Here is a 25915-nt window from a genome sequence, read left to right on the forward strand (position 1 = left end):
TTCACAAAAATATTTCTGGGAACATGAATTGTTTTGCTGATGATGTCAAAGTTATGGGGACTGTAGAAAATGAAGGACAAGCAAAACAGCTGCAAGAGGATCTAGATCATATTACGGAGTGGGCTGATAAATGGGATATGGCTGTTAATGTTGGGAAATGTCAAGTGCTACATTTAGGGCATGGAAATAAGTGTACTAGTTATTATTTTCAAGGTTCAGTCATTAGTCAGGCAAAGTTACTGATCTGGGAGTCTTAATAAGTCAGGATTTAAAGTTTAGCCAACAGTGCAGCATTGCTAGCAACAAAGCCAATAAGACGCTTGGGTTTATCAATAAATCTATTTCAAAGAAATCTAAAGAAGTTCTTCTGCCCTTATATAGAAGTTTGGCAAGACCTCATTTGGAGTATGCTGTTCAGTTTTGGTCTCCTTATCTTAAGAAAGACATTAATGTATTGGAAAGGGTACAAAGGCGAGCTACAAGGCTAATAAATGGACTTTCTCACTTAGACTATGATTCCAGGCTTAGAAGGCTAAAAATGTACAGTCTTGAATAAAGAAGAGACCGAGGGGACATGATTCAGTTGTTTAAGTTTATTAAAATGAAAGATGTTACGGGGCTGAAGTTTAGCACTGAAAACAGGACAAGGGGTCATTGTTTTAAGCTATTTAAATCTCAGGCTAACATGGATGTTAGGAAAAATTATTATTTTAGCAGGGTAGTGGAATCTTGGAACAGTTTACCGGAAAAGGTGGTAATGAGCAAGGGAGTAGATAGTTTTAAGAGGGCCACTGATCTTCACTGGGGATTGTAAATTGACTAGGAACCAGTCTAGCTGGGCCCAGAGCCTGTTGCTGGTCGTCACTTTTGTATTGTATTTGTACCTTTTGACATAGCTTGAAGCTCAGTAATTTGAATTGTCCTAGTTCAAATTGGAAAGTAGGAGTTGGAATCTCTAGCATTTTTTGTAAATCATTTAATTATTTAGCAGAACTTTTTTGAATTTTTACTTTCAGAGTTAAAACAATATCCTGTAATGTTATTTTAAAAATTGGATGATTTAAAAACAGTTCTATCTGTATTTTACAAAATGTCTCAAAGTTAAGAATGTGCTTTTTTTTTCAGTAACTAGAAAATTTCGTATGGAAAAATTATTTTAGTATTCTTTTAGTGCATTGTGTTATTTATTTATTTATTTTCTTTCAGATATTAATACAATAAAGTCAACTGCAGCAGCTAAGTCGGATACTCTGTAAGTTTCCCAATGATGCATATTTTTAATTGATATTTTCCTAGTGTATTTTGTGCAACAAAATGCACATATTTTGTGCTGTTTTGATATTCCTCTCTTACAGTAATTTCATTATTCTGAAATACCAAAACTAGTATGTTGTGGCCATCACGAAACTTTCTTCTATATTTTTCTTTTTTTTTTCTGATCCCTCCCCATGCTTGACGAGGAAGCAATATTCCCAACAAAAACAAAATTACACATGCAAAAACTTGACGACCATCCCAATGTCTGAATTATTGCAAAAGCAAAGCAAAGAGCGAAAATTGAAAGTTATTTCAAAAGCCTTGCTTGAATTAATTACAAATATTTTATTTGTTAACAAACATAAGATGGCAACAGTTAAAAATTTTAAATCATTGAGATAATATTTCCGATCATTTCCATACAATTAAAATCACGAGAAATACGCAGACGACAATCTATTACGATTTATCTTTCTTATTGTTGCATTAATAAAAATATTTTTATTCGCAAAAAAAAAATCAACACCTCTTGGAGCGATCAGCGTCAAAATAGAACCAAAGCCTGTTTACATATGGATTCACATATATTCCAAATTTCAACCAGAACGTAGCATTACTTCTTGAGATAGGACACTCAAAATGGAAAAAAAGAACGGGTGATTGCGCTACCCCCCTTTTAGCTGTTGACACAAAAATAAAATCAGTTCTTATACCCACTAAGGGCTACTTGCCGATAAATTTTTCTTTCATTCCGTTCATTATTTCTTGAGATACAGCAGTCACAATTGACGACAAAAAACGTTCTACAGCTCAACCCCCGTTTGAGTTATTGACACCAAAATTGAATCAGCACCTGTTCCTGTTAATACCAACATATGGACCAAATTTTGTTTGATTCCGCCAGTAACTTCCTGAGGAATAGCAAGCACGCGTAACTCGAAAAACGTCCCATTGCTCCACCCCCCTTGGAGGAATTCGCGCCAAAAACTAATGGGCACAAGTTCACATAGGGGCACATATGTGTACTAAATTTCGTTCGATTTCATGCGGTAGTTTTTGTTGTAGAGCGGCCACAAAAAACTGGTCACACACAGACGTGACACACATACATACACACACACACACACACACACACACACACATACATACACACACACAGACAGACAGACATTTTCCAAAAATGGTCGAAATGGACTCAGCACACCTCAAAACGTTCGAATCCGTCAAAATTCGAAATTCGAAAATTTGCACGAATCCAATACTTTCTTCTATATATTAGATATAGAAGAAAGTAAAAACATATTACAAGTTATTATTATATTTTTTTTTTCTTTTCTTTCATGTTTTTATGTTTTATCATTTTCAACTGCCTCAAAAATCGGATCTTTCAGTTTCATAAAACTAGGAAAAACTATACTTTTTAAATATTAATAATTGTTTAAAAAATAATTTTTAGGTCATTGAAGCAAAAGAGGACAAAAAAAAATTTAAACTACTTAAAAGCCCTTTCAAACAATTCAACTGATAAACTTTTATTTGAAACTATTAGAATTTTACAGAAACATACATTAAAATTTTACCAGTTTGAAATGTAAATGATATCATGTTTAGTAGCATATATATTTGTGAACAAACTTTTGCTCCTTGATGAACATAAAAACTTCAAAAGAAAGAAGCAAATTTGAATATGAACACTGATAGCAATTTTAAAAATAACAGCAAGCAGTTATGAGCTGAATACAGCAAACTCCTGATTTTCTGTGGAATTGGCTGTCATGAATAATTGATTTTTTGAATGAATAATCAACAAGGCCGTGAAAATAGGGAACAAATCAATACAATTGTCGCGTTCCATGTCGACTTGAGTATCGAAACTAAAAATTAGGCAGCTCAAATACCTGACCACGAGAAACTTTCTTTTATCAAATTTTATTTCACATACAGCACAACACTGTAACTATTTACACTAAATTATTTACATGTTAACATTTAAAGACAAAGATATTCGACATTTTCGCCATATCGCACTGCATGTGGTTCAAAGCATCTCCACTGTTTGAAGCACAACCACTATCAACTGTTGCCACTCCCCAAAATTATGTACAAAAAAGTTACTTACTAGGTGGCACGCAACAACAACCATGCATTTGAACAACTTCTACACACAATAAGGTACTATAAACATTCTCTTGTGTATAATATTCGTAATTAAATTAATAATTAAGTAGTTAAACATTCATTAAAAGGGCATAGATACTGTCTGAATAAGGTCTAAAAACTAAATATGATTGGGGGGGGGATCAAGATTTGCTTTTTACTGTGTATTAAAATAATCTTTATGGTAGTCATTTTTTGTGTCCAATAAAATACAAATGATTGTCAAGTATTTTATTTTTCAGAGAACTTAAACCATCTCCTGTAAATCGCCTTGTTTTGGAAGAGAAATCATGTAGTGAGTCGGACTTAAATATTAGCCTTTCTAGACATTCAACTACAAGTCTCAAAGGTAAGAAAACGCTAAGAAAATAATAAGCGCTTTTAAAAGTTATTTTAAAATTGAAATGAACAAGTACAATCTGCATGATTTCAGAATATGTGAATTATAAAAAAAATATTGCAGGTTACCCTATTACTGTACATGAAAGGAAAATACTAGTTCATAAAATTTAAATAAAGCAACTTTCAAACAATATGTATGATGAGTAAACTTATCAGTTTTTCCCCCCAATTTAAAAATAACTAGAAATATTTGTCTACATTTTATGTATATAGTATACTTCTTGAAACTTAAGCCTTACAGTGGTGCCCAACCTTTTTATTATTATTAGCACGCTTTTATTAGCTTCACCTGTATTTATGTATGTATCTTGTAACAGAATCTAGCAAGTCAAATTTCGCCCATTTCCTGCAATCAGATTCTTTTGAAATTTTTCATGCGACCTTAGACCAATGACAATGCAATATTCTATGGTTAAATTGTTTAATTAACTATCAACTGTTAGTTTTTTCCAATTTTAATCAATATTTTTGTGTAAATCCTCTAATATTAGGAGGAAAAATGCTCCCAAAAATTAATATTAAATATCAATAGAAGGCCCTTAATTTTTCTGCATCGGACAGAATTTGTTTCAATATTCCAAGGTAAGTAGAACATAAATTATAATTGTTTTAAACTAATTTCATGGCAAAATGTAGCTGAGCCTTAATGATTTTCTTAAAATTTACCTCAAATTTTAAAAGTAATGTAAATATAATTTCCACGCACATACATTGGTGACTGGTATGGATTTAGCTGGATTAGACAATTACTCGACAAGCAATTTATCAGAGCAGTTGAACTATTTAGAGCTCGACAATAACATCTTTAGAAGTGTTCAAATGTTTGCCTGAACCAAGCCTTTTGTCTTTTTTGGGGGAAATTTCATGCATATAAAAAATTTTGAGTTGAAATATAATTTTTTTTTGTAAAACAAGTACTGTAAAAACTCGCACATAAGCTAAGAAATTTAGTACAAAAAATGAGGTTAGACGTTAGGGATCAACTTACAGGCAGGGCAGAATTTCCAAAATAGTTTCCTAAACAATTCTTGGAAAAAAAAAATTGAAAAATGTGAAACTTTTCCTGATTTTTACTCCAACCCTTTTAAGCAGATTCTATAAAAGTAAATACTTATACATTCTGCTATAATTTTACATGGTCTGACTATGAAATAAAGAATAAATAATTACAGTAAACGGCCAAATACACGAAAAGTGTGGGAATCGCTGTATTTGTGAATTTTTCCGATAGTCACAAATTAATGCTCCTTCAAAAAAAATAATAATATGGCTGCAGTGCAGAATTTTAATGATATTTATTTAAAATACATGTAACAAAAATTAATGGCAATATCGAACCCTTTACAAAAATTGTGACAGCAGAAGTAAACCCTTTTTCTGCAAAAGAATAATATCTGGACGTTTTTTAACATAAAAATGTTCATTATGTTTCATTTTCCTTCTTTTTATAACATTTATATTCAAAACTAGCGGCAAAACTTACCAGATTTTTTTCAGAAAGTAGGAGCTCGACTTATACGCGAGTTTTCGATTTTTTTTCCCCGATTTTCCTCCTAAAAGTAGGGGGATTGATTTATACGTGAGATGGACGTATACGCAAGTATATACGGTAAAACATTAAAAAGAAAATGAATTAATGGTTTAAAAAACTAAAAAACACGCTTCTGTAGTAATATGAACTAAAAAGTAACAAATAGTCTTTGGATGTTAAGTAGGATAAAATAATTGAACAAACAATTATTTTTTATTTATTGGTTCATATTGCTACAGAAACGTGTGTTTTTTTTTTTTTTTTTAGTTTTTTAAACTATTAATTTATTTTACCCAGGGAGAATCTATCTAGATGTGGCAAAATTTCTTCACATTTCCAGAAGGTGCTTTCACACTGTGTACCCCCAGCAATCGCAACAGATCAATGTAAATGAAAAAAGTGAAAAGTGAATTCTTCACAAAGTACAGGGGGAAAAAAACAATCGACTAGAAATTGGTCCTAATGAAAAACTAATATAGTGAAAAAAATATGGTCGTCACCTGAAGGAATTTACAGCTGTACTTTTATGGCAATTACTCATTCCATTTTTTTTAACCAATTTTCCAAATTCGGCTGCTTGCGATATTTTTGCACCGTACTATGTTTTCTAATTTAGGAATAGGATTTATTCTACAGTAAACTCTCAATTCTCTGCAGAATAGGGTGGCACAATAACCACCTATAAGTGTTTTGCCAATGATCCACAAAATAGGTAAAAAACGATACTAGTGTATAGAAAATGGCTTGAAAAAATCAAGAACACTCACACATACATTTAAAGTACAGCTAAAAACAATAATAGTGTTGTGAATTGGTTCAATCCTTCAGTGGAAATTTATGCATTCGAATTTTAGCTATGAACATAATTGCTTGATCTATTGCTTAAATTTTCTCTGACATAATTTGTTGTTAAAGCCAAAGTTATGTGCATGAAAGGGTAAAGAAATTAAGTAAAACTTTTAATTATTTTTATTTTGGTATATGTATCTCTATTTTTCATATCTATATACATAAATGGCTATAAGTATGTCTGGGGTAAATTCAAAACTAATTGGACCCATTTTTCCACCATAGATAGCTACATTATAACGAAGCAACATAGGCTATAATTTATTTCTAAAAAAGTTAGTTTAAAAATGTTACAATAGAAAACAGTAAATTTCATGTAATTTCCCCATTAAATGGTTAAATATAAAACCCATTGTTACAAAAATTCATTGCTTTACAACAGCAATATTAATAGTAATCATAATGAAAATTTTGAATCAAGGCTTCTCCGGAGAAAACATGAATTTAAAGTCATTTAAATGTTTGGAAACTCTACTTTTTGCACACTTGGGGAAGCAGAGTAAAGAGCTTTTTGTGTGTGAGTATGCTATTTAATTAAATAAATAAAGCGCACATTTTTTTTAGTGATCTTTGTTTTTGTTAGTTCATATTTTGGAAATTCTTCAAATTTTTATATGTTTAAATGTCTTGCTTTCGTTTCTAACCGAATACAGTTTCGTTCTTTATACTTATTGCTATTTCACTTTTATGGGTAAGGAAGAAGCTTGATTTTTAATCACGTCAAAGCGGTGTGTTTGGAGTTCTTTCAGTTAAAACAGAAAACAAATGAAAGTAGCGATTGTTTCTCACAATTATTATTGACCCAGGCAACGCTGGGTATTTTTGCTAGTTTGCATATAAAGCTCAAAAATAAAAATTTAGTAGGATCAAAATAAATTTATAGTTTAAATAATTCCATTTGTGTCTTTTCTCTTTAAAGTTATTTCTAATAAAACATATTTAACAAAGGTATAAAAATGCTTTTTAAAAAAATTACTTTATATGAATTTATTTTAATTCTTTTAGAAATTAGCTTATAATCTTAGCAAAAATAACGTTAATCTTCATTTTCCTTATGCTACTTCAATTCCTTGTTGGCTCTAAAAGTTGCTGTTATGATACCTGCTGTATTGTATCTATGTGTAGCTAAAGCAGTTTTGCTTTAAACTAGGTGAACCACATGTAGATGAATCAAGTAGGAAATGCAAATCAACATCTGAAGAAGGATTTTCATTTTTGTTTAAAGAAAACCTTGAGACTGAACGGAATTTCACCAAAAACCGTGAAAAATTATCTGAATACTGCTTCGAATATTTCAATAAAAAAGTGTTTGATGATCAAGTATGTGAACTTTATTCCTTTAATACAGCATCTTACATGCATGTTTGTTTGTTAACAGCTTTTATTTATAAGATACAAATGCACTAAATCTGGTTGAATCAACTCAGATTTCTATTGAGAAATGCTACAGAGAAGAAATGATTCTTACAGAACAACAGTTTTTCAACTTATGTGATTCTTAGTATCAAAATAGTAAATTTATAAATAATTCTTTACATTATGTCTGAGCTATTTTGCTATATTCAGTTTGAATTAAAATATTTCAAATTTTATGTGTTGCTATACTGTCAGAAAATGTAATATGTTGTAAATTAATCAATATTTGATTAATGCAATTAGTGTTAATTAGGGATGCACCAATTAACTGGAAATAATCAGTAATTGGCCTTAATCAGGCACTTTGATGATTATTCATGATCAGCCAAGTTTTGCTGATTAATCAGCAAGGAGAATATTTTAAAATCTTTTTTCATAATTCTTAAATATTTTAAGTATTTTTTGACAGAGACACCAAGATAAATTAATTTATTAACAATTATTACTGAATGTACTTTTACAAGCATTAAAGTGTACTTCCTAAAATAAAGAAAAAGAATACAAAATTTGCATAGAACTCAAAGTGTTAAAATTATCCTCATAGATGACAATCACACAGCACAATTATGAAGATTTAAATCCGGGTCCTTTAAATTGAAATGCAAAAACAAGTGTATTTCAGGGTTGTCATGACATAAACTATTTTTTGCTGGTTTACATATATCCTCCAACCATAAATAATCCTTCCTTTTATTTCATTAATTCAGTTATCATTTAAATTCTAAAAATTTAGTGTACATATTTCAAGTTTTTTGTTTGTTTAAACTAATAAATAATGATTACCATAGACCCTCGTTTTATGCGGGGGTTATGTTCCACGGAAATGCCGCATGAAACGAAGCCGCATAAATTGATTAAGAATAGTGTTAACATAGGAATTTGGTTTCGTAGATGAAAAAAAAAAGTCCATTCTAGTGATAGATAAATAAATATACAGGGGTCTGTCCAGGATTTTTCGCAGGGTCCGTTTTTTGTGAAAAATTAAATAATTTCGCAAAAAAAAAAAAAAAAAAATTGTTAAATCGAAATTTTAGAATTTAGAGCGGGTACAAACTGCATCATTTAAACTTAAAGTAGAGTGTTTTCCTCTTCTATGTTGAGAATATCATTCTGGTGTGTTTTTCTAGTATTTGGCAGGGGGGAGGCATCGCTCCCTCAAGTAGCAATATTTATCTCCATTCTACATTATGTTAAATTATACTAGAAATATTTCTGTACAGCATTTAAAATAATTGTAACAAAAAAATAATAAATAAATAAAATTCAGACGAGGGTTCAGTATTTAACTTTTTGACCCAAGACACTCTTAAAAAGCACAGAATTTCCTTTAAAACTTATAAATTCCGTCATTTAACAAAAATAAAAAGAGATTTTTTTTTTGTTTACTTCTTAACAATGTGTATTAAACATCAAAAATTCAAAAAATCGGATTCCCATAACGGATGCAAAGAGATCGCAATTCTCAAAGTGAAGGCATCAAAGGTATAAAAACGGCTTGTAAAAGAAATATTTTTGATTAAATTATTTGTAAATTGCATTTTAGAGTCCCATGATAAACATATCATTAATATCTGTGGACACAGTTGAAGCAAAAATAAAATTAAGCCATCGATTCAGCATTTTAATTTTTGACTCATAAAGAAAATGGAATTTTGCTTTAAAAACTTGAAATGCATGTTCTAAGAAAAATAGAGACTTTTCATTTATTTGCATCCTAATAAAGCGAAATTAGCTTGAAAAAAGAACAAAATATGATTCTTATATCGGATGTTAAAAGATTGTATTTTTCAAAATGTAGACATCTAAAGAAAAAAAACGGCAAGTAAAACAGTTTATTTAAGTTAATCATCCTTGTTAGCATTGAAAAATCAAACCCATATAATTTTCTCCCAAAATAACAGTTAAACATTGTACAGCACCATAAAAACGCAAATATTGACTTGCTGGTAAAATGATGAGAATAATTTCTAATCAAGTCATTATAAAGGATTAACGCCAGATGCTAAATGGCGATTAATTTTGAAGTTGGTAACCCTATCTGAAGCGATCATATTTTTTCCCCACCCTTACTATCTCTTTGCAGTTCTAAGTTCATTTCGTCGATATATATTATTATTGTTTATTAAATCATCAGTTGGGAGAAAAGTGCTTACCAACGCCTTTTCAGAAAAGTTTACAATAACACCGCTGCTACTTAGCTGTGATAAAACAAACAAAATTATTTAAAACCAAACTTATTTTCAGCTGTTAATTTCTTTCCAAGAAACAAACAACAAGCATTATATTTATTTGGCAGTAGCAATTTATCGCTTGCAAGACTGCGGATTTTTTTTTTCTTTGCAAAATTAGCAGATTTTGTATAGCTGATCCCTTTAATTTGACTTCAAAAAGGTTTCAAAAATTATCGGTTTAATATGCCTTATTTTGCTTTCAGATTTGCTCTTTCAATAAACAATTTGTGAAAGATCAGTTCTTGTTTATCAGAATTTTGTGAAGGGTCCGTTTTGGTTGATCCAGATTTTGTGAAAGGTCCGTTTTGTTTGATCGGGATTTTGTGAAAGATCCGTTTTGGTTGATCGGATTTTTGTGAAGGGTCCGTTAAGGGACCCAAATATCCTCTGGCCAGACCCCTGATATAATAAGTTTAATGTGTACTTATTCCAATACATGCGCACAATGTGCATAAAGAAAATGTGAATTAAGTTAGTGCTTATTAAAAGAAGCTGTTTATGTTATTCTTTTGGCATACAATAAAAAAAAACTTTCTCTGTAGTTCTTTGTTTGGTATTAACACTTTCATGATTGCTTAATTTCCATGACAGGATCTTCCTTCACTATAAATCAGATCTTTTGCTAGGAATGGCTCAAAATTTTCAGTGTAAAAGCTTTTGTGTGTCATTGATGTCCTCATTGGTTTTGTTCTCCCTTTGTCACTTCTCAAAGTTCTTCCTGTGAACTCTAAAATGAGCGAGTTTAATAACTTTTCTCCTGGAAAGAGAGCGCTGGAACCAATCACAAAAAATTTCTCCAGTTGTCTAAGCTCGCTTGTTAGCACGTCAAAATGCAGTTTATTACTTGTTATCTACATTCTCAGAAGTTGTGATTTTGAAAGTGGAGAATATTTTATCTGTTTGAAATGCCGCATACGCACAAAATCGAAACTAATCCACATAAAATAAAATAAAAGTGTCAAATCTTAAGTTGCGTATAATCCAAACCGCGTAAAACAATGGTCTACTATACTTTCAATGCTGTGAAATACTTCATCTGTCAATACTTTTCTCTGCACCTTTCCTTTAGCTTGGTGCTTAGAGATAACTTTGTAGTTTTCATAAAGAATAGGTTTAGGATTAAGTGGTTACTAATAACAAAAAAATAGTTTCTAACAAAAGACCCTACCCTTACAAAATCCATTAATTTAAGTGATATACTTCTGCAGTTTGCTCTGATTTTTTTATTAATTACAATAAAGCCTATTTTGTGTTGCCCAGTATTAGTTTGTTAAGTATTATTGTTCTCTTCATTTTATCTGTATAAACATTACTGTGAAAACATAACATAGCCCTGGGCCTACATACTAAAATGGGTCAGAAGTCGCCGCTGGTGGCTGAAATGGAAACGTGATGCAACACGTTGTCACGATAAGAAGGTTCAACTGTGTAACATCAAAACTTGCATTTTAATTGTATAAAATATTATATTCAGGTAAATTGAGAATCATTTTCTTTTTTACAGATTCCAAAAGATACAGGTGTTAAATGGAGTGACTATCTTAGAACTACTGCAGGCAAAACATTTTGTAGAAGAAAAGAAAATGTGTACAGTTGTGAAATTTTACTATCAACTAAAGTACTTACTTCATTTGGTAACTAATCTTTCTTTTGCTTTGATGTAAAATATGTGTTCTTAAAAATTACTTCAACTGTGGGTTTTTTTTTTCTTTTTGACAATTTTAATCATTGAAATTGTCAAAAAAATAAAATTGTAGGAAGGTATTTATTACATAAACTTTTTTACCTGAACTTTTCTTATTCTTAGAAACGTGCGTAGAACCAGGAACAGGAATAGTGTTGTTGTGAGCAAACATTAAGAAGTTAATTTTAAACAAAACTTTTCTCTCTTGGCAAGTTCCTAAAAGGTCTTTTAAAGCTAATTGATCATTGTGATTTTTTGCAAGCTGAAAAAAAAAATTAATAAATAAAAAAGTAATATTTTTCCTAAATTTAAACAATAATAGTAATTCTAAACTTAACATTTTGTTTTCTGTTTGCAGATCGTTTGCGAGATACTCTGCTTCATGAAATGTGTCATGCAGCTGTATGGACGATAAATAAACAGCACCAGGTTTCACATCATGGACCTTTGTGGCAAATCTGGTACTTTTTTACTTAATAGATATTTCTGTACCTCAGAGACAGAGTAGCATAAGTTAAAAAAATGAGCTTTTCTGTTTATTAGTGATGTATGTAGAATCCTATTCCAGATTGAGCCAGGTTGATGAAGGTAATCTTAAAAAAAAATGCTTTGTAGTAATTTATCAGTGTTAAAAGAACCAAAGTCCAATCCTATGTATGCACCAATCCATAATTTTCCCCCTCTCCTGTAAAGTAGCAATTATCTGACTTTTGTTAGTCTGGCTCTGAGGCACAGATTTTATTAAACTTATGTTTTCGTAATCTATTGATTCTGAAATTTTCTGAATTAAAAAATGTGCTTTCCAATGAATTTCTCATTTCTAAGTTCGTTCAAAGCTCTATATCATCTATAAACTTTCTTTTTTAATTTTAATCAGTATCGCAGTTTGTATAATGTAGCAAGGGAAGTCTAACATGGAGAAATTGTTAGGTTCTTGAAAAATTTGGAGGTTTCACAAAAGTTCCCTGAAATCTGGAAGTAAAAAAAGTGTTGAACTTATTCAAAATTTTTATGATTTTTGAATTTCATGGCTTACTAAAAAGTAATATAATTTTTTTCAGTAGTATTTAAAAATCTCTCTCTCTTTCTATCACTATCTGTATCTCCCTCTCGATCGATCGAATCTAATAAATAGCGCCAGTAACCTTTAGAATTTCACTGAGTATTTCCAAATAGGATTTACTAGAATGTTCTTTCAATGCTACACATAAAAAACCTCTCTAACATCAGTCAAACTGTGAATTGCAGTAGTGCCACTTTTTGTGATCACTTTGGGACAAATATAGTTTGATAACAATAACCAAAAAGAGTACAGGACACACAAAATGATGAGTTTTTCAATTAAGAAGCATTTGTTTTTGCAACTGCAAATTAAAATTACAATGCTTCAACTAAATGCAGTTTTAAATTATAAATTAGCACGATGAAATAGCTCTTTTTCCTCCTCGATTAAACCATCCGTCCGATGCTACAAAGCAGGGTTGGCAAAAACCCGGGTTTAAAAAAAAGTCCATGGACCCAGGATTTTTTTAAATAAAACCCAAAAAACCCGACTAAAGCTGAGTTTTTAAAAAGAAATGTGGGTTTTTTGTCTTTTTTTAGGGAAAATGTGGGGTACTTGTAGCATATTGTAGCGTAAGTACAGAAATTGTCTTTGGGTAAAAAAATCTGGAAAACTAGTTAAAGTTCAGCGTTTTCTGAAGAAAACTATAAAAGACGGCAAAACCCAAGAATGGTGAAGTTTCAGATTCTTTAGTTTTCATGATTACCAACAGTTAAGGCAAAGTTATACTCTTGAGTGATAAAATTTATTGTTTGTTTTTAATTACTACATTTTTTTTTTTTTTTTTTTTTGCATTTTACTTTTTTGTATTTCATTTTTTTAATGCTAAACTACTGTAGAACCTCAAGTAGTTTAAATCCCTTTTTACTGAATATCAGCTTAATCAAAACATTTCTTTGAACTTTTGGCTGCCTGTTTTTCTATTTCTGTGTACAGAGTAAAAAATATTAAACTTTTTCGTAAGATAATGAATGTACATCCTATTCTGTTTTCTGTCCAACTGTTTGTAAAACCTGTTAATTTCTAAAAAATATACCTTGTTTATTCGAGATTTGTGACGTGTTGGTTTTCAGAAAATAATTCACATGAAAGCCTTTTAGCTAGAGTAGTTTCCTCTGTACAATCTACAAATATTGAGAAAATCAGAGGTGACAGGACTTAGTCAAGATAATTTGAGTTATTTATTGACCAGTTAAAGAAAAAAGTTAAATATATTTATTTAAAATCTTTGAAGTATTTTTTTAATGCCGTCAAGAGTTAAGAAATACTATTAAAATTCAAAATTCATTCTTTGTCCATTGTCTGTGGTAAAGAACAAATAAAAAGTAAGTTTAAATTGTGAAAGTATTTAAATTAATCAATTTTTTTTAAAAATTCTCAGAAAATTAAAAAAAAAAAAAAAGTGGGCTAAATAATGGGTTTTTTAATTGACTTTTTTCAAAAAAAAAAAAAAAACCATTGGGTCCAGTCAGGCCAACGCTGCTACAAAGTCTTTTTTGCCCATTTTGAAAGCAAGATCTGCTTTTTTGCAGCATTAACGGACTATTCCTAAACCACAGTTTCAAATCAGTCAACTTCACCATCTTTTCCAGCTCGATTTCGCTTGTTGTTTAAGTTTTCATTTAGCTTCACTTTGTTCTCAATATCGTCACAATTTTTAAGTAACTTATAAAGTAATGACTGAGAAATGCTTGTTTGCTCTGCAGCATTTCTTCGACTCATCACGAATAATTTGTCAAAGCGTTTTAAAATGTCATTTTTTTTTTACTTGAAGCTGAAATCATTGCACTTTTTCTCCACTGCTAAAATGTTGGAGCGTTTATAGTGAAGTTTTAGTGTATCTGAGCAGGGAGAAAAATTCTTCTGCTTTACTGATAAGAAGAGAACTTGTTTTCCAGGAAGCTACTTGTCAGGATTTGCCTTTGTATTTCTTTTGATTGAGGAACAAAAAGGAAGAAAAATTGAAAGTTTATGAAAAAGTGATAACAATAAACGAAGACACTGATTACAGTGTCCGACTTTTTTGACACATGTTAATATACAAGTGTTTCCGTATTTTGTAATTCTGATATAACATTAAGCAAATGATAACATTTAATCGTGATGACATTAAGGGGCGCCTACTGTATAACTTTCTTCGATATTATTTGGATGTGATTATGTGCTTACCCTTCTGTTTATGGTATTTCATGATATTTGCATAATTGTTGTGGATATTTTAGAAACTGTTAACAACTTCCTTGTACATATCTGTAAATTAATTCACTTTTTTCTGCTGGGACTAAAACTCTAGAATAAAAACATGTTTATTGTGTTTATCTACTATTAATCTTATATGCTGCCACCCCCCTCTCCCCAACCCTAAAAAAAATTGCATTCCAAATCGGATTAATCTGTTGCTCCAAAATAGTTTGTGCTCAAAAATGGTTACACGATGAACATGTTTTGTCTGTTTGAAGTATACATAAATGGCTGTTAGCTATACAGTATCACCATATTGTATTGAGCTTGTTGGGAACTACAAAAAAAGCATGATCTATTCAAAAAGGCAATACCATTGAGATTATTAGAAATAACCATTCACCTAATTATAGATAAATGGTATGTGAAATTTTACAAACAGGGCCTAATAAGTTCTGGGAACTATAGGACTCCTGCACTTCTTTCATTAGAAATTAAGCCCTGTTTACAAAGACTTTAGTGTTTCTTATTCAGGGCCACTGCATGTTAAATTGCAGTCAATTTAAAATGAAGAAAAACATCCCTTGTTTTTTAATGAAAAAAAAGTGCAAAAATACTTTTATTGTGAAATACATTATTTTAGCTTGGTTGGTTTCAAGCCTAAATGAATGTTTTTAATTTGAATTTTCTAGGCGACAAAAGCGAAATGTATCCAATTAAGTAATATACCGAAGGTTAACTGCATTCTACTATTGCATTGTTGAATAAGATTTTTTAATGTTCTTTTTTTTTTACATTAAGGGCTGCACGATGTAAATTAATCCTTCCTGAAATTGATGTACCTCAAAGATGTCACAATTATGAAATCTCTTATCCATTTTTGTACAAATGTGAAAGTTGTACATGGAAGTAAGTACCTGAAATTTTCTTAAATCCTTAATTGATTAGTTAGAACTTTTTTTTACATTATTTAATTAATTTCAGTTTTTTGGTAATTTCAAACTTTTAGTTTGTTTTTTACTCTGCTGTTCAGTATAATCAGAAGACAAGTTCTAAGTTAGTCAATTTCTTAAGTTTAAAAAACTATTTCTTGAAAAAAGGGATTTGAAGTGATAGCGTATTTCCTCTCACAGATATACACTGAAAGTTTTGTCGTGTACAATAGGGTGGGCCGAAATAAGCCGAAAATTTTTTTTTTTCGAAATCAATTTTTGGATAGCGCGCAAAAGTTGCGTAGTGAACTAGTTAGCACTCACAAAAAATTTCTTGGATATTAAAAAATATCTAGCCGGCGCTATTTCACACTGAAAAACCGAAAAAAAAGAGAGAAATGAATTTTTGTCGAAATTTTTTTTTAAAAACTGAATTCCAAATATTTTGCTGGAATGCACTGAAAATGTTATATAATGAGCCAGTTCGAGCCCATAAAATGTTTCATTGATTTTAATGAGCATTTAACCGCTCCTTTCCGACATCAAAAATTGGAGAAAAATGAAAAATATTGAATTTCTTTAAAAACCAATGTGAAAATTATTTTTCAAAATTAAATCATAGACTAATTAATTAAATAGCGCCATTAATCATAGTAATTATTATCACGCAATAGTATCATACATTTTCGAGAACTACATATATAGATAATAAAATTTTAAAAAAGAAATCTTCAAATTTGATTTATAATACCTCATGCATAATGAAAATTTTTTTTTGGAATAATATTGTCCCTTGTTATCAAATGATGGAAGTTCTTTCCTAGCTTGAAGTTTAGCACGAATGTATCCATCTCGTGCAGTTTCACCACGAACTTTTATTGCAGCTTCGGTTATTAGTTTCACGCAACGTTTCACAGCTTGCGTGTGACAGGGAAATTTCTCGAAAGTATACTCTGTAGAATGTTCTTTGCACATTTCTTTCCATTGTTGGTCTTTTAGATGCATTGTAAGAGGTGGCTCTGTTACAACACAGTTTGCCCAATCAACTAAATCAACATAATCAACGGCTTCAAAATTGAGTTTCGGACTCTCAAAAAATCGTACACCATCCGAGCTCTTCGTCTTCTTATTTCTACAGTTCAGAATGCGCCTAACACAGGGTTGCCACAGAAGTTCAAGAATGAAATTCCCTGACATTTCCAGGTTTTCCAGGTGGTTTTGAGAAAAATTCCAGGTTATCGATCTCCACCTTCATTTTGCAACATTAATATATACATCTCAAATTTTGATAAAACTTACCTCATTTTCAAACTTTACAAACAATGATTACCAAATTTAATTTACTCAAGCTGAAATAATCAAAAATATGTACTAAGGGTGGTTCAATTTTTTTTTTCTTTTAGCTCGAGTCCAAGACACCCCTTATTTTTTTTAGACTTACTAATAGTATTGTGCTGTAAAAGTTTTAGCTTCTTACTCAAATTTTAAGAGGGTGCTCAATGACCCCTTAATTTAACATTAGCCCTAGTATAAAAAAAACCTACAAATTTAGAAACATTTAATTTCCCCAGCTTTTTTTTATGTTAGTAATTATTTTATTGCAATGAATATGCATATAACTCGTGTAGATTATAGTAAACATTGGTTTTTTCAGTTCAATGTATTTTTTAACCCCCTCCTCATACTTATGAAGTTTGAGGGAGGGGGTCGAGCACCCAATTTCAGTTGGAATAGGAAGTTAAAATTCCTCCAGTATTTTACTATCCACAAGTCTAAAAATATTGAGTGGTGTCCTGTTTTCTAGGAGAAATCTTTTTTTTTTAAGTGTACTTTTGAACTACCCTAATGTACTAACACAAGTGAAGCAAATCACTGTAATAAACAATTAATGTAAATGTAGCATATCTAATTTTCAATAGCGAGGAGCCACTGCCTTACATCAAGTGAAAGAACTGCAAAATTAACAATTGTGACATCTGTATCACAAAAATAAAGTTAATTGCTAAAATAATCTGAACTAAAAACTTATGAAACCTAAACTTTTTCAATTATTGCCTTCTACCTCTCCAATCCATTGAACTCAAAGCGCTTTTAGACTTTGGCCTGAAAAAAAATCATGCATCTTTTAGCTTCACATATTTCCCCTGTTTGTTGCTCATAAAACAGGGGTGCTCCTCCCCAAGTTCAATGCCCCCCCCCCCCCAATATTTCTGAACGCCTTAGCGCTTTTTTTTATTTTTAACCCTCTTTTTTTATTTTTTTTAACCTATTTATTTATTTTTAATTATTATTGTTTTCAAAGAAAAGTGTGCTCCTCCCCAATAAAATACACACACACAGATGAAAACAATAAAGTAAAATAATATGAGTAAATAATTTGAATAAAAATAAAGTAAAATAATTAAAAAATCCCCCCTCCCCCCCCAAAAAAAATTTGATGGCGCAACTTGCGCCATAATCACTCCTGTGGGCACCCAGTCATAAAGTTAAATTTTGAGCATTGATCAGAAACTTCTCTGATGTACAGATTTTTTTTTAATGGGATTACTTTTATTTTGAAAGAAAGAAGCGCATAGGAAATCTTTAAAGATCACTACCAAAATACTAAAAGATTAGCGATACTTCTGTAAAAAAGAAACTTTCTAAGTTTAAAATTGTCTAATGAACTAAATTGTTTAGAATAATACGATTTCATTAATTAATTTAAAGAAATAATATAAAATATGAAAAGATTATTGCAGCTCATTAAAAACTTCAGTCGCACTCGCAGACAAAACAATGTGCTGTGCATCATAACAACTTCAGAACTGCTGACGTAAACAAGCAGCGTTTAAACAGAGCCCGCTCAAACGAGGAAGAAAATAAGTACCTTCTGCGCATGTCCGCCGCCGACTGCTATGGCGCACGCGCCAATGGCAGAGAGTTGATAAAAAGAGCTGCAGGGGGAAGAAGAAAGAGGGGAATGACTGGGAAGGGAATGGCGGCGAAAAAAACAAGGCTGAAAGTTTTTTTTTTTTTGGACGTCATAGACCGCGGGCCGTGCTAAGAACGATCGGAAATATGCAATTTTTCATTTTCCCTGACATTTCCCTGATTTTCGGCCATTTTCATTTTCCCTGACAATTCCAGGTTTTCACGGTTTTCCCGGTGCGTGGCAACCCTGTAACAGCTAATTCCCGAATGTATTTTCTTGAGTCAAACAACATTGTCAACAGTAGCTGTTCAGGATGAGCGAAATATGCATTACTTGAGAGATCTTTGAAAATTATCTCCTTAACGTTGTCTGGAAACTGCCTTGCAAGAGAAATGATTTTCCCAAAAATGTTGGGCGCGGTACTGGCAGTTCGGTTTTATTTTTATTTCAAACCACATTGGAGCATAAACTAAAATTACATACTTTACAAGCATTGTAAGGTTTTCTGATGGAGTTAGAGTGCCTATATACAAACGCACCAAACGGTTTGCAGTTGTCAGCCATCGCGCATGACTGAGTTTGCCTGGGCTACTGATAGCCACGCTAGAAGGACAACTACCATCTTTTATGGCAAAACAGATTCTGTTCAAATATTGTTGTTCAGTACTTAAATTTTTTTAAATCTTCCACGTCCGAAACCAGAGGATTGCAGTCAATTTTATCAAATTTGACCACCGGATTTTTTTTACAACCTCTAAGAAGTTAAAGTCAGACCAAACAACGTAAGTAGAAGCACAAATTTGTAAATTACAGCTGTAATTTACAAATTTGTGCTTCTACTTACGTTGTTTGGTCTGACTTTACTATTCAGCACAAAGGTATTTATTTATCTCTAAGAAGTTGTTCGATAGCTCCAGAATATGAATGTGGCCCCTTTGTGCAACCGTCCAATTCCAGAAAAAGATGCCTCAGTGGCAACTCATTAGTATGCAGCGGACATATGTTCCACTGTAAAGGTCTTTTGAGGTATGTCTCAAGTAAACGAATTACTCCACCTTTCCATCTCGTATTTACATTTGTTCCTTCGCATCCAATAACCGATAAGTTAAGTAAGCTCATATTATACTTTTTTGCAAAGCCTATAATACCTTGCGAAATTTCTTTTGCACTTTCACCAACTGTTAGTGATAAATGACCGATGTATTTGCTACCTGGTTCTTCTATCAGTGCTACATGTGCTTCAGATGCTAATTTTTGATGGCTAGATGTCATTTGAAGGGTGTCATCTTTGCGGCCGTCAAAATACAAATTCTTTATAGCTGCTCCTGTAACTGCTTTTAAGTCCCTTTCTCTTAGCTCGCTCCTTTTTTTATCCTTATTTTGTTTTTATCGACTACATATTTTTGTTGTTTAGGGTTGTTAGGGCTTGTTGTCAAAGTCTGTCTCTATTTGTCATATATATATATAATAGTGTTAAAATAACCTTAGGAATAATAGAAGCAGTTGAGCGCCGTTTATTATCCATGAGAAACAATTGGAACCGAAGATTAAAAAATTAGCATCTTATATAACTATTTTTTGTTGGAGTGTGTGCATTTTTTAAAATTGGCGTACAAATGTCGGATAAAATTGATTGAATTTTCAGTTTTTTCTAAGTAACGTATTAAGTAACATTTCAGTATTTACTTAATACGAAACTTTTTTTTTTTTTCATGTTTCCCATGTTTCAGTCTTAAAGGAGCGTAGCTAAATATTCTACGAAATGTATAAAAGTCTTTGAGGATTTCAACTAATTCACTGCCAGATACTTCTAATGTTTGCTGAAACTGGCTTCAAACTTTTATTTTCGAACCCCATCCCCCCCCCTTTTTTTTTTTTTGAAAAAAGTACATTTTTGCCCTTTTTTTCAGTTTTTCAAGGTCAAATAGCGCCGGCTAAATATTAAACAAATTTAGCGAAAATTTTTATGGGTAATAACGGGCCCATATAGCAACTTTTCCGCACTATCCAAAAACAGATTTCCAAAAAAAGTTTTTTCGGCCCACCCTAGTGTACAATCAACTTATATATAAATGTAATGTTAATTTTTAAAAATTAGTGAATGTCGATTTTTTTTCTTAATCTTAATTTTTCATTTACATAGTACAAATGTTTAGTATATTTAATTAAAAAACATTTTACTGAAAAAGGATTGAATTTTTTAAACAAAAGCTTTTCTGTTAAAGGGGTAACAAATGATATCAAAAGTTTATATTTTTCATGATTATAGTTTTACATCCGTGTTCATTGTGCATATGACTTTTAATTATCTAGAGAATAAATGTTTAGAATTTTGATCAAACTAGATGTGCAAGGAATGTGCATTTTGCTCATACTTTGGTTTATGTAAAATAAATAATAAAAATTAGGTTTTTATTGTCTGATGTCTCTGGATGTTCTATAATCCTGAATTCTTGATTAATGAACGATGACTTGATCAATGCTCATTATTGGCGCATTTCTCCCAATAGATTGTTAAAAACTGACACTATTTCTTTGTAAGTTTCAAAGCTAGAAGCTTAATGAAAGCAATAGTGTATTAGCTTAATTTTAAAGCTACTGACAGGGTTCGTACAGGTCATGGAAATCCTGGAAAGTCATGGAAAAAAAATTAGCAAATTTCAGACCTGGAAAAGTCATGGAAAATTGAAATTTTCAGCCACAGTCATAGAAATTTATTTAGAGTCATGGAAAAATGTCCTGGACAAAGATAAATTAGTAGTTGCTTAAAGAGCATTAGACATTTTGAGTGATTCAACAGTGTTGCACATAAAAACTATTAAAACTGGAAAATTGAACGATCCCGATAAATCTGAATTTTGAAATTTCATTGCATCCATTCTGTAGCAGCCACACCTTTTTTTTTTTTTTTTGCAATGCGATTTTACTGCTTGGACATCACCCATTTTGAAGCTACATTATTTTCAACATTTTTAATATTTTATATTCTGTAGTAGCGAACTTGCACGTTCTTGATTTTTGCCACATGCACTCATAAAACGCAATTCAATTGCATTAGAGTTCGTTTCCATAACTTGTATAAAATTTATTTTAAAATTTATCTTAATTTGTTGAAGATTTAAAAAAATAAAGACAGGAGTCAGGTGATAGAATACATAAATAGAGGAATTCTAATACCCTAAAACAGTAGTGTCCAACATATGGCTCTCAAAACTGATTCATGCGACCCACTGCTATGTTCAGTGTCAAGAATCAAACACTATATTCCAGAATTTCTGAATCTATTAATTTTTATGCATTTGAAAATGTGCAAATAAGTAAACAAGTAGATTTGAATCAGAAGATCTATTCATTGCTGAATGTGTTTTTTAAATAAATATCTGGTTTAGAAACATGAATTTAGTAAAGAATGTTTCTTTACTTTGAAGAGCCCAAGTACTGTCAAGTTATTCGGATGATTAAATGTACTGTTGACACTAAAAGCCTTTTAAACCAAATTTATAGAAATTTAGTAATAACTCATTCAACTTTTGTCCCATTCATTATCATTTTGCCTGCTTATAAAAAAATACATATAAAAAACTACACATTTAAACATCTTTATGTTTGATTCACTGTATTTTTACTTTACTTAAATTTATATGAAGAAGATATATACGAAGTTTAGTTTTTTAGGTGTACACTGATTGTTTTTCAATTATTAAATGCTTGGATGAGATAGTGGCATTAATGTGGAAGTTTTGCTAATACTCATTTTAAAAAAATGGAAAGTTTGATATTAAATAGTACTATTCTCTTCATGTAACAAGGTCATGAAAATTTTTATGAAGTCATGAAAAAGTCTTGGAAAAGTCATGGATTTTTTTCATCTAAATAGAGTATGAACCCTGAACTGAAGTTGTTCACTTAATTGCTATCTACAGTCGGACCTCAATATAAGGTCACCCATTTACTTACCGAAACTGACCTTATAAGAGGAGTGACCGATTCAGAAAATAAGCAAGTATTTACACAGTTCATTTCTCTGTAAAATTTAATTCGTTCAAAATTATCAGTTTATTATAACTCTAAATTGAATTGAATCAATTAAAATTCAAAATATGTTTATTTCTTCCATTAATTTTAATTCGGATTGCAATTGTGTATAAGTATGGTCAAGAAAAGTACTGATGCACAATTTATGCTACTCAAAATAATTCAAAATGCAGGACTGCTTAATTTTTCTCATTTTTTTAAGGTTTGGATTTTCTAGAGAAAAATTCAGCTCTCTCATATCATTTTAAAAAAATGTCTTTTGATATATATGCCCCAAGTGTGTGTTTCCGCTTGTGTCAACATTTCAGTATCACTGTCGTTATTTTCACCTTTTATTACATTCTTGGTACTTTTATACTACTTTAGGAGAAAAAATAACTTTTAACCGATAAAAGACCACGCACCAAGGAAAATTCTTTGAATTGAGTCAGTGTGACATTAAAATTCCTCAAAAAAGTCAGACAAAAATGACCTTATAAGCGATTATGGTATTCAAAACCTGACCATATATCCAATAATTTCATAACATAAAATACCTTTTCTCTGAGCCAGGACTCAAGAAAAGTGACCTTATATGTGGGTGACCTTATATAGAGGTCTGAATGTAAATATAATTTAATATGCAACTTATTTATTTCTTAGCAACTTTCAAATTAATTACAATACACTATATTCTTAATTGTTGGACAGTTTCTCGTTCCAAGGGTTCAGTTTACACATACTCTGAACCTTATTTCTTCATTTTACATTAGATAAAAGAGTTCCAGAGGAAAGTTCCCGAACCCTATCTCATATTGTCATTATATAAAATTTCGTTTTTAGGATTTCAATTTGGTAAAATTGAACCTCCCCTCCACTTAATATCTATCATCGAAGATCATCTTAACAAAATTTTTAGGGCTTCAGTTTTGAGAAATTCTAGGAGAGCCTCCCTAAACCCCCTGACAACATCATAAAACATAGTCTATAATCATGTTTCTGGAAATTTAATTTTGGAAATTATCCAAAGAGGAAAATTCCTCTTTGAATCCGAAGTTTGGATCCAGGTTTTACATAATGATAAAATATTGAAGTTACGCAAGTACATCAATTTTTTTAATTTAACTGAGTTATACTAAATTTGAACTATTTTCTCAATCATTCATTTTTATTTCAATGTAAAGAGCTAAACTGAATTAAGTCATGATTAAAACAAATCAAAATATTTTGAGTCTATAGTTTTGTCTACTATTGTATGAAGGCATAAAACTTTAAGAAACTATCTTATTTTTAGCTCAGCTGCAGAAATTAGTTTTGCAACAGTAAGGCCCAAGGGTTTTCACACTGGATGGCGCAGGAAGAGGCTAGGGATGCAGATAAGTGTCCATGGCATCGAAAGATATGTATATAGTTGGTGCTGCAGATGGGGAAAAAATGTTTCAGGAAACTTACCTTGGGGTTTGGGAAGACTTACCAAAAGAAAATTTGGTTTGAAATCAATTTACACTGCATTTTCATTTCTTTTAGAGCAAAAAACCAATTATTTCGGAGGATGAAGTCTCCCTCCCCAACTAAAACACTAGTAAAGTATTTTAGTGTACTGCGAAAAAATTCAAATTCTTTGAAGGGCGCTGTGAATCGGAAGAGTTTGGCTACCTCGATAAAGCCCCATTTTTATTTTTAGTTGTCACTTCATCCAGGAATTTAATTTTTTTATGATAACAAAAATGCAGACTTTAGCCAATTGCCCCGATTGTACCTTTTCCCGCAACCTTTCAGCACAGTGCTTTCTTGTTTTCACAAAAATCAGTCTTGGATAAAGTGGCAACTAAATTAAATATTTTCGGGCCATTTGCTGCTAAATAAAGTTTTGAATTTTCAAATCTACCTTTACATATACAGTTCTTTTTTTAAATGCCTCTTGAAACTGCCGAACTCAAAAATGGTAATATAGGAGGGGAGGCGGGTGGTTCAGGGAATATAGTACTGAATGATACAGTAAAAAGAATTTTGAAATTGGCATTTAAAAAACAAAAATTGATTTTGAAATATTTTTCAAAACGCTGTAGCAAAAAAAGTAAAGACATATTTCCAAATAGTACACATTGTCTAAAAGAATAAATAATTATCTTTCAACTACAAAAAATTGTAAAAAATTATCCTGCACTGTTCTGGATGTAATGCAGTTTGACATTTTTGCAAAGTTTGGAAGTGAGAATCGGTGCCCGCCCGCATGGCCATCTTTGACCCCCAATTTTTTTGAGGAAATTAAAATATGCTTTTAACTTACTATTTTCCGAGTTTTAGCATGTGTTGAATTCAAAGATTTTCGTGACTATGAAGGTAACCTCACTGTCTTTGTTGACAAGGATTATACCTTAGATTTCTTTTTGCGTGTAAAGTTTTTAAAAATTCATGTGTGATTGTATTTTGATATACATCTTAGTTCTGATGTTCTTATGCACAAAAAGAAAGATGTATTTAGCTTTTCCTGATACATGTTTTAAAATGTTTAGCGTTGTATGTGTTCATCAACTAATATAATTGTATGCTTTCCCTTATTTTTTTTATTTATTTATTTTTTTTTAAATGTTAATGTTTGAGCACAATAATAATAATAAACAAACATTTGAAAATGCTTTACACAGTACCTTTATTAGCAAAGTTATTCATTTTGAGGCAGGCGATTGTCCAAAATATGATTTAAGTTTTAATAACAACTTGACAAAAAGTTTTAGAGATTTTATGCTTAAAATAAAGTAATCTGGTTTCACAATCAATCATCAATCAATCTTTTATATTCATTTAATTGGAATTTTTTTCTTTTCAGGTGTGGAAGGTATCAAAAATCAAAGAAATTAAACAATGCACTATGTCCTTATTGTAAGAAAAAAATTGTTTTAAAAAAGAACCTAGTTCAATGAATTTATGCATCATGATTACTTTTGAATCAAGTATTTTAAAAAGATTATTTATTTAAAAAGCACCATTTGTGTTTATTCATCTGTAACATTAAATCATGTATATAATTATTTTATTTGTCTGTAATTAACTTCTATTTGTATTTATAATAATGAAATTTATTCTCAAAAATTGTATGTATACATTGAAAGTGTTGTAAAAGGAAATATGAATTCTCTAACTCTGTTTTTGAATGTTAGAATTTAAATCATTAAGTTAAATATATTTTCTATTCATTTTTGAAAAATATTTAAACTAGCCAAGGTTTTTATTTGCTTTATTTTTTTTCATCTTTGCAATCACATCATATGGAGCACATTAAA

At 30.8% G+C, this 25915-nt stretch overlaps 1 protein-coding gene across 1 annotated transcript; it reads left to right on the top strand.

Moving 5' to 3' along the window:
• The first annotated feature begins 5659 nt into the window (after positions 1-5659).
• Positions 5660-25555, top strand: LOC129221048 (germ cell nuclear acidic protein-like). Its single transcript, XM_054855484.1, has 6 exons — positions 5660-5733; positions 7375-7516; positions 11348-11477; positions 11886-11988; positions 15573-15680; positions 25462-25555. The coding sequence occupies exons 1-6, from the start codon at positions 5660-5662 to the stop codon at positions 25553-25555; spliced, it is 651 nt and encodes a 216-aa protein (XP_054711459.1).
• The last annotated feature ends 360 nt before the right edge of the window (positions 25556-25915 follow it).

This window comes from Uloborus diversus, chromosome 4 (assembly GCF_026930045.1).
Source record: "Uloborus diversus isolate 005 chromosome 4, Udiv.v.3.1, whole genome shotgun sequence".
Lineage (NCBI taxonomy): Eukaryota > Metazoa > Arthropoda > Arachnida > Araneae > Uloboridae > Uloborus > Uloborus diversus.

Bases quoted from the DNA above. Each gene is read 5' to 3' on its own strand.
- LOC129221048 (XM_054855484.1), top strand. From the start codon at position 5,660: ATGTGGCAAAATTTCTTCACATTTCCAGAAGGTGCTTTCACACTGTGT. The intron at 5,734-7,374 runs GTAAATGAAAAA...TGAATCAAGTAG, and splicing joins AGCAATCGCAACAGATCAAT to GAAATGCAAATCAACATCTG. The intron at 15,681-25,461 runs GTAAGTACCTGA...TTTTCTTTTCAG, and splicing joins TGTGAAAGTTGTACATGGAA to GTGTGGAAGGTATCAAAAAT.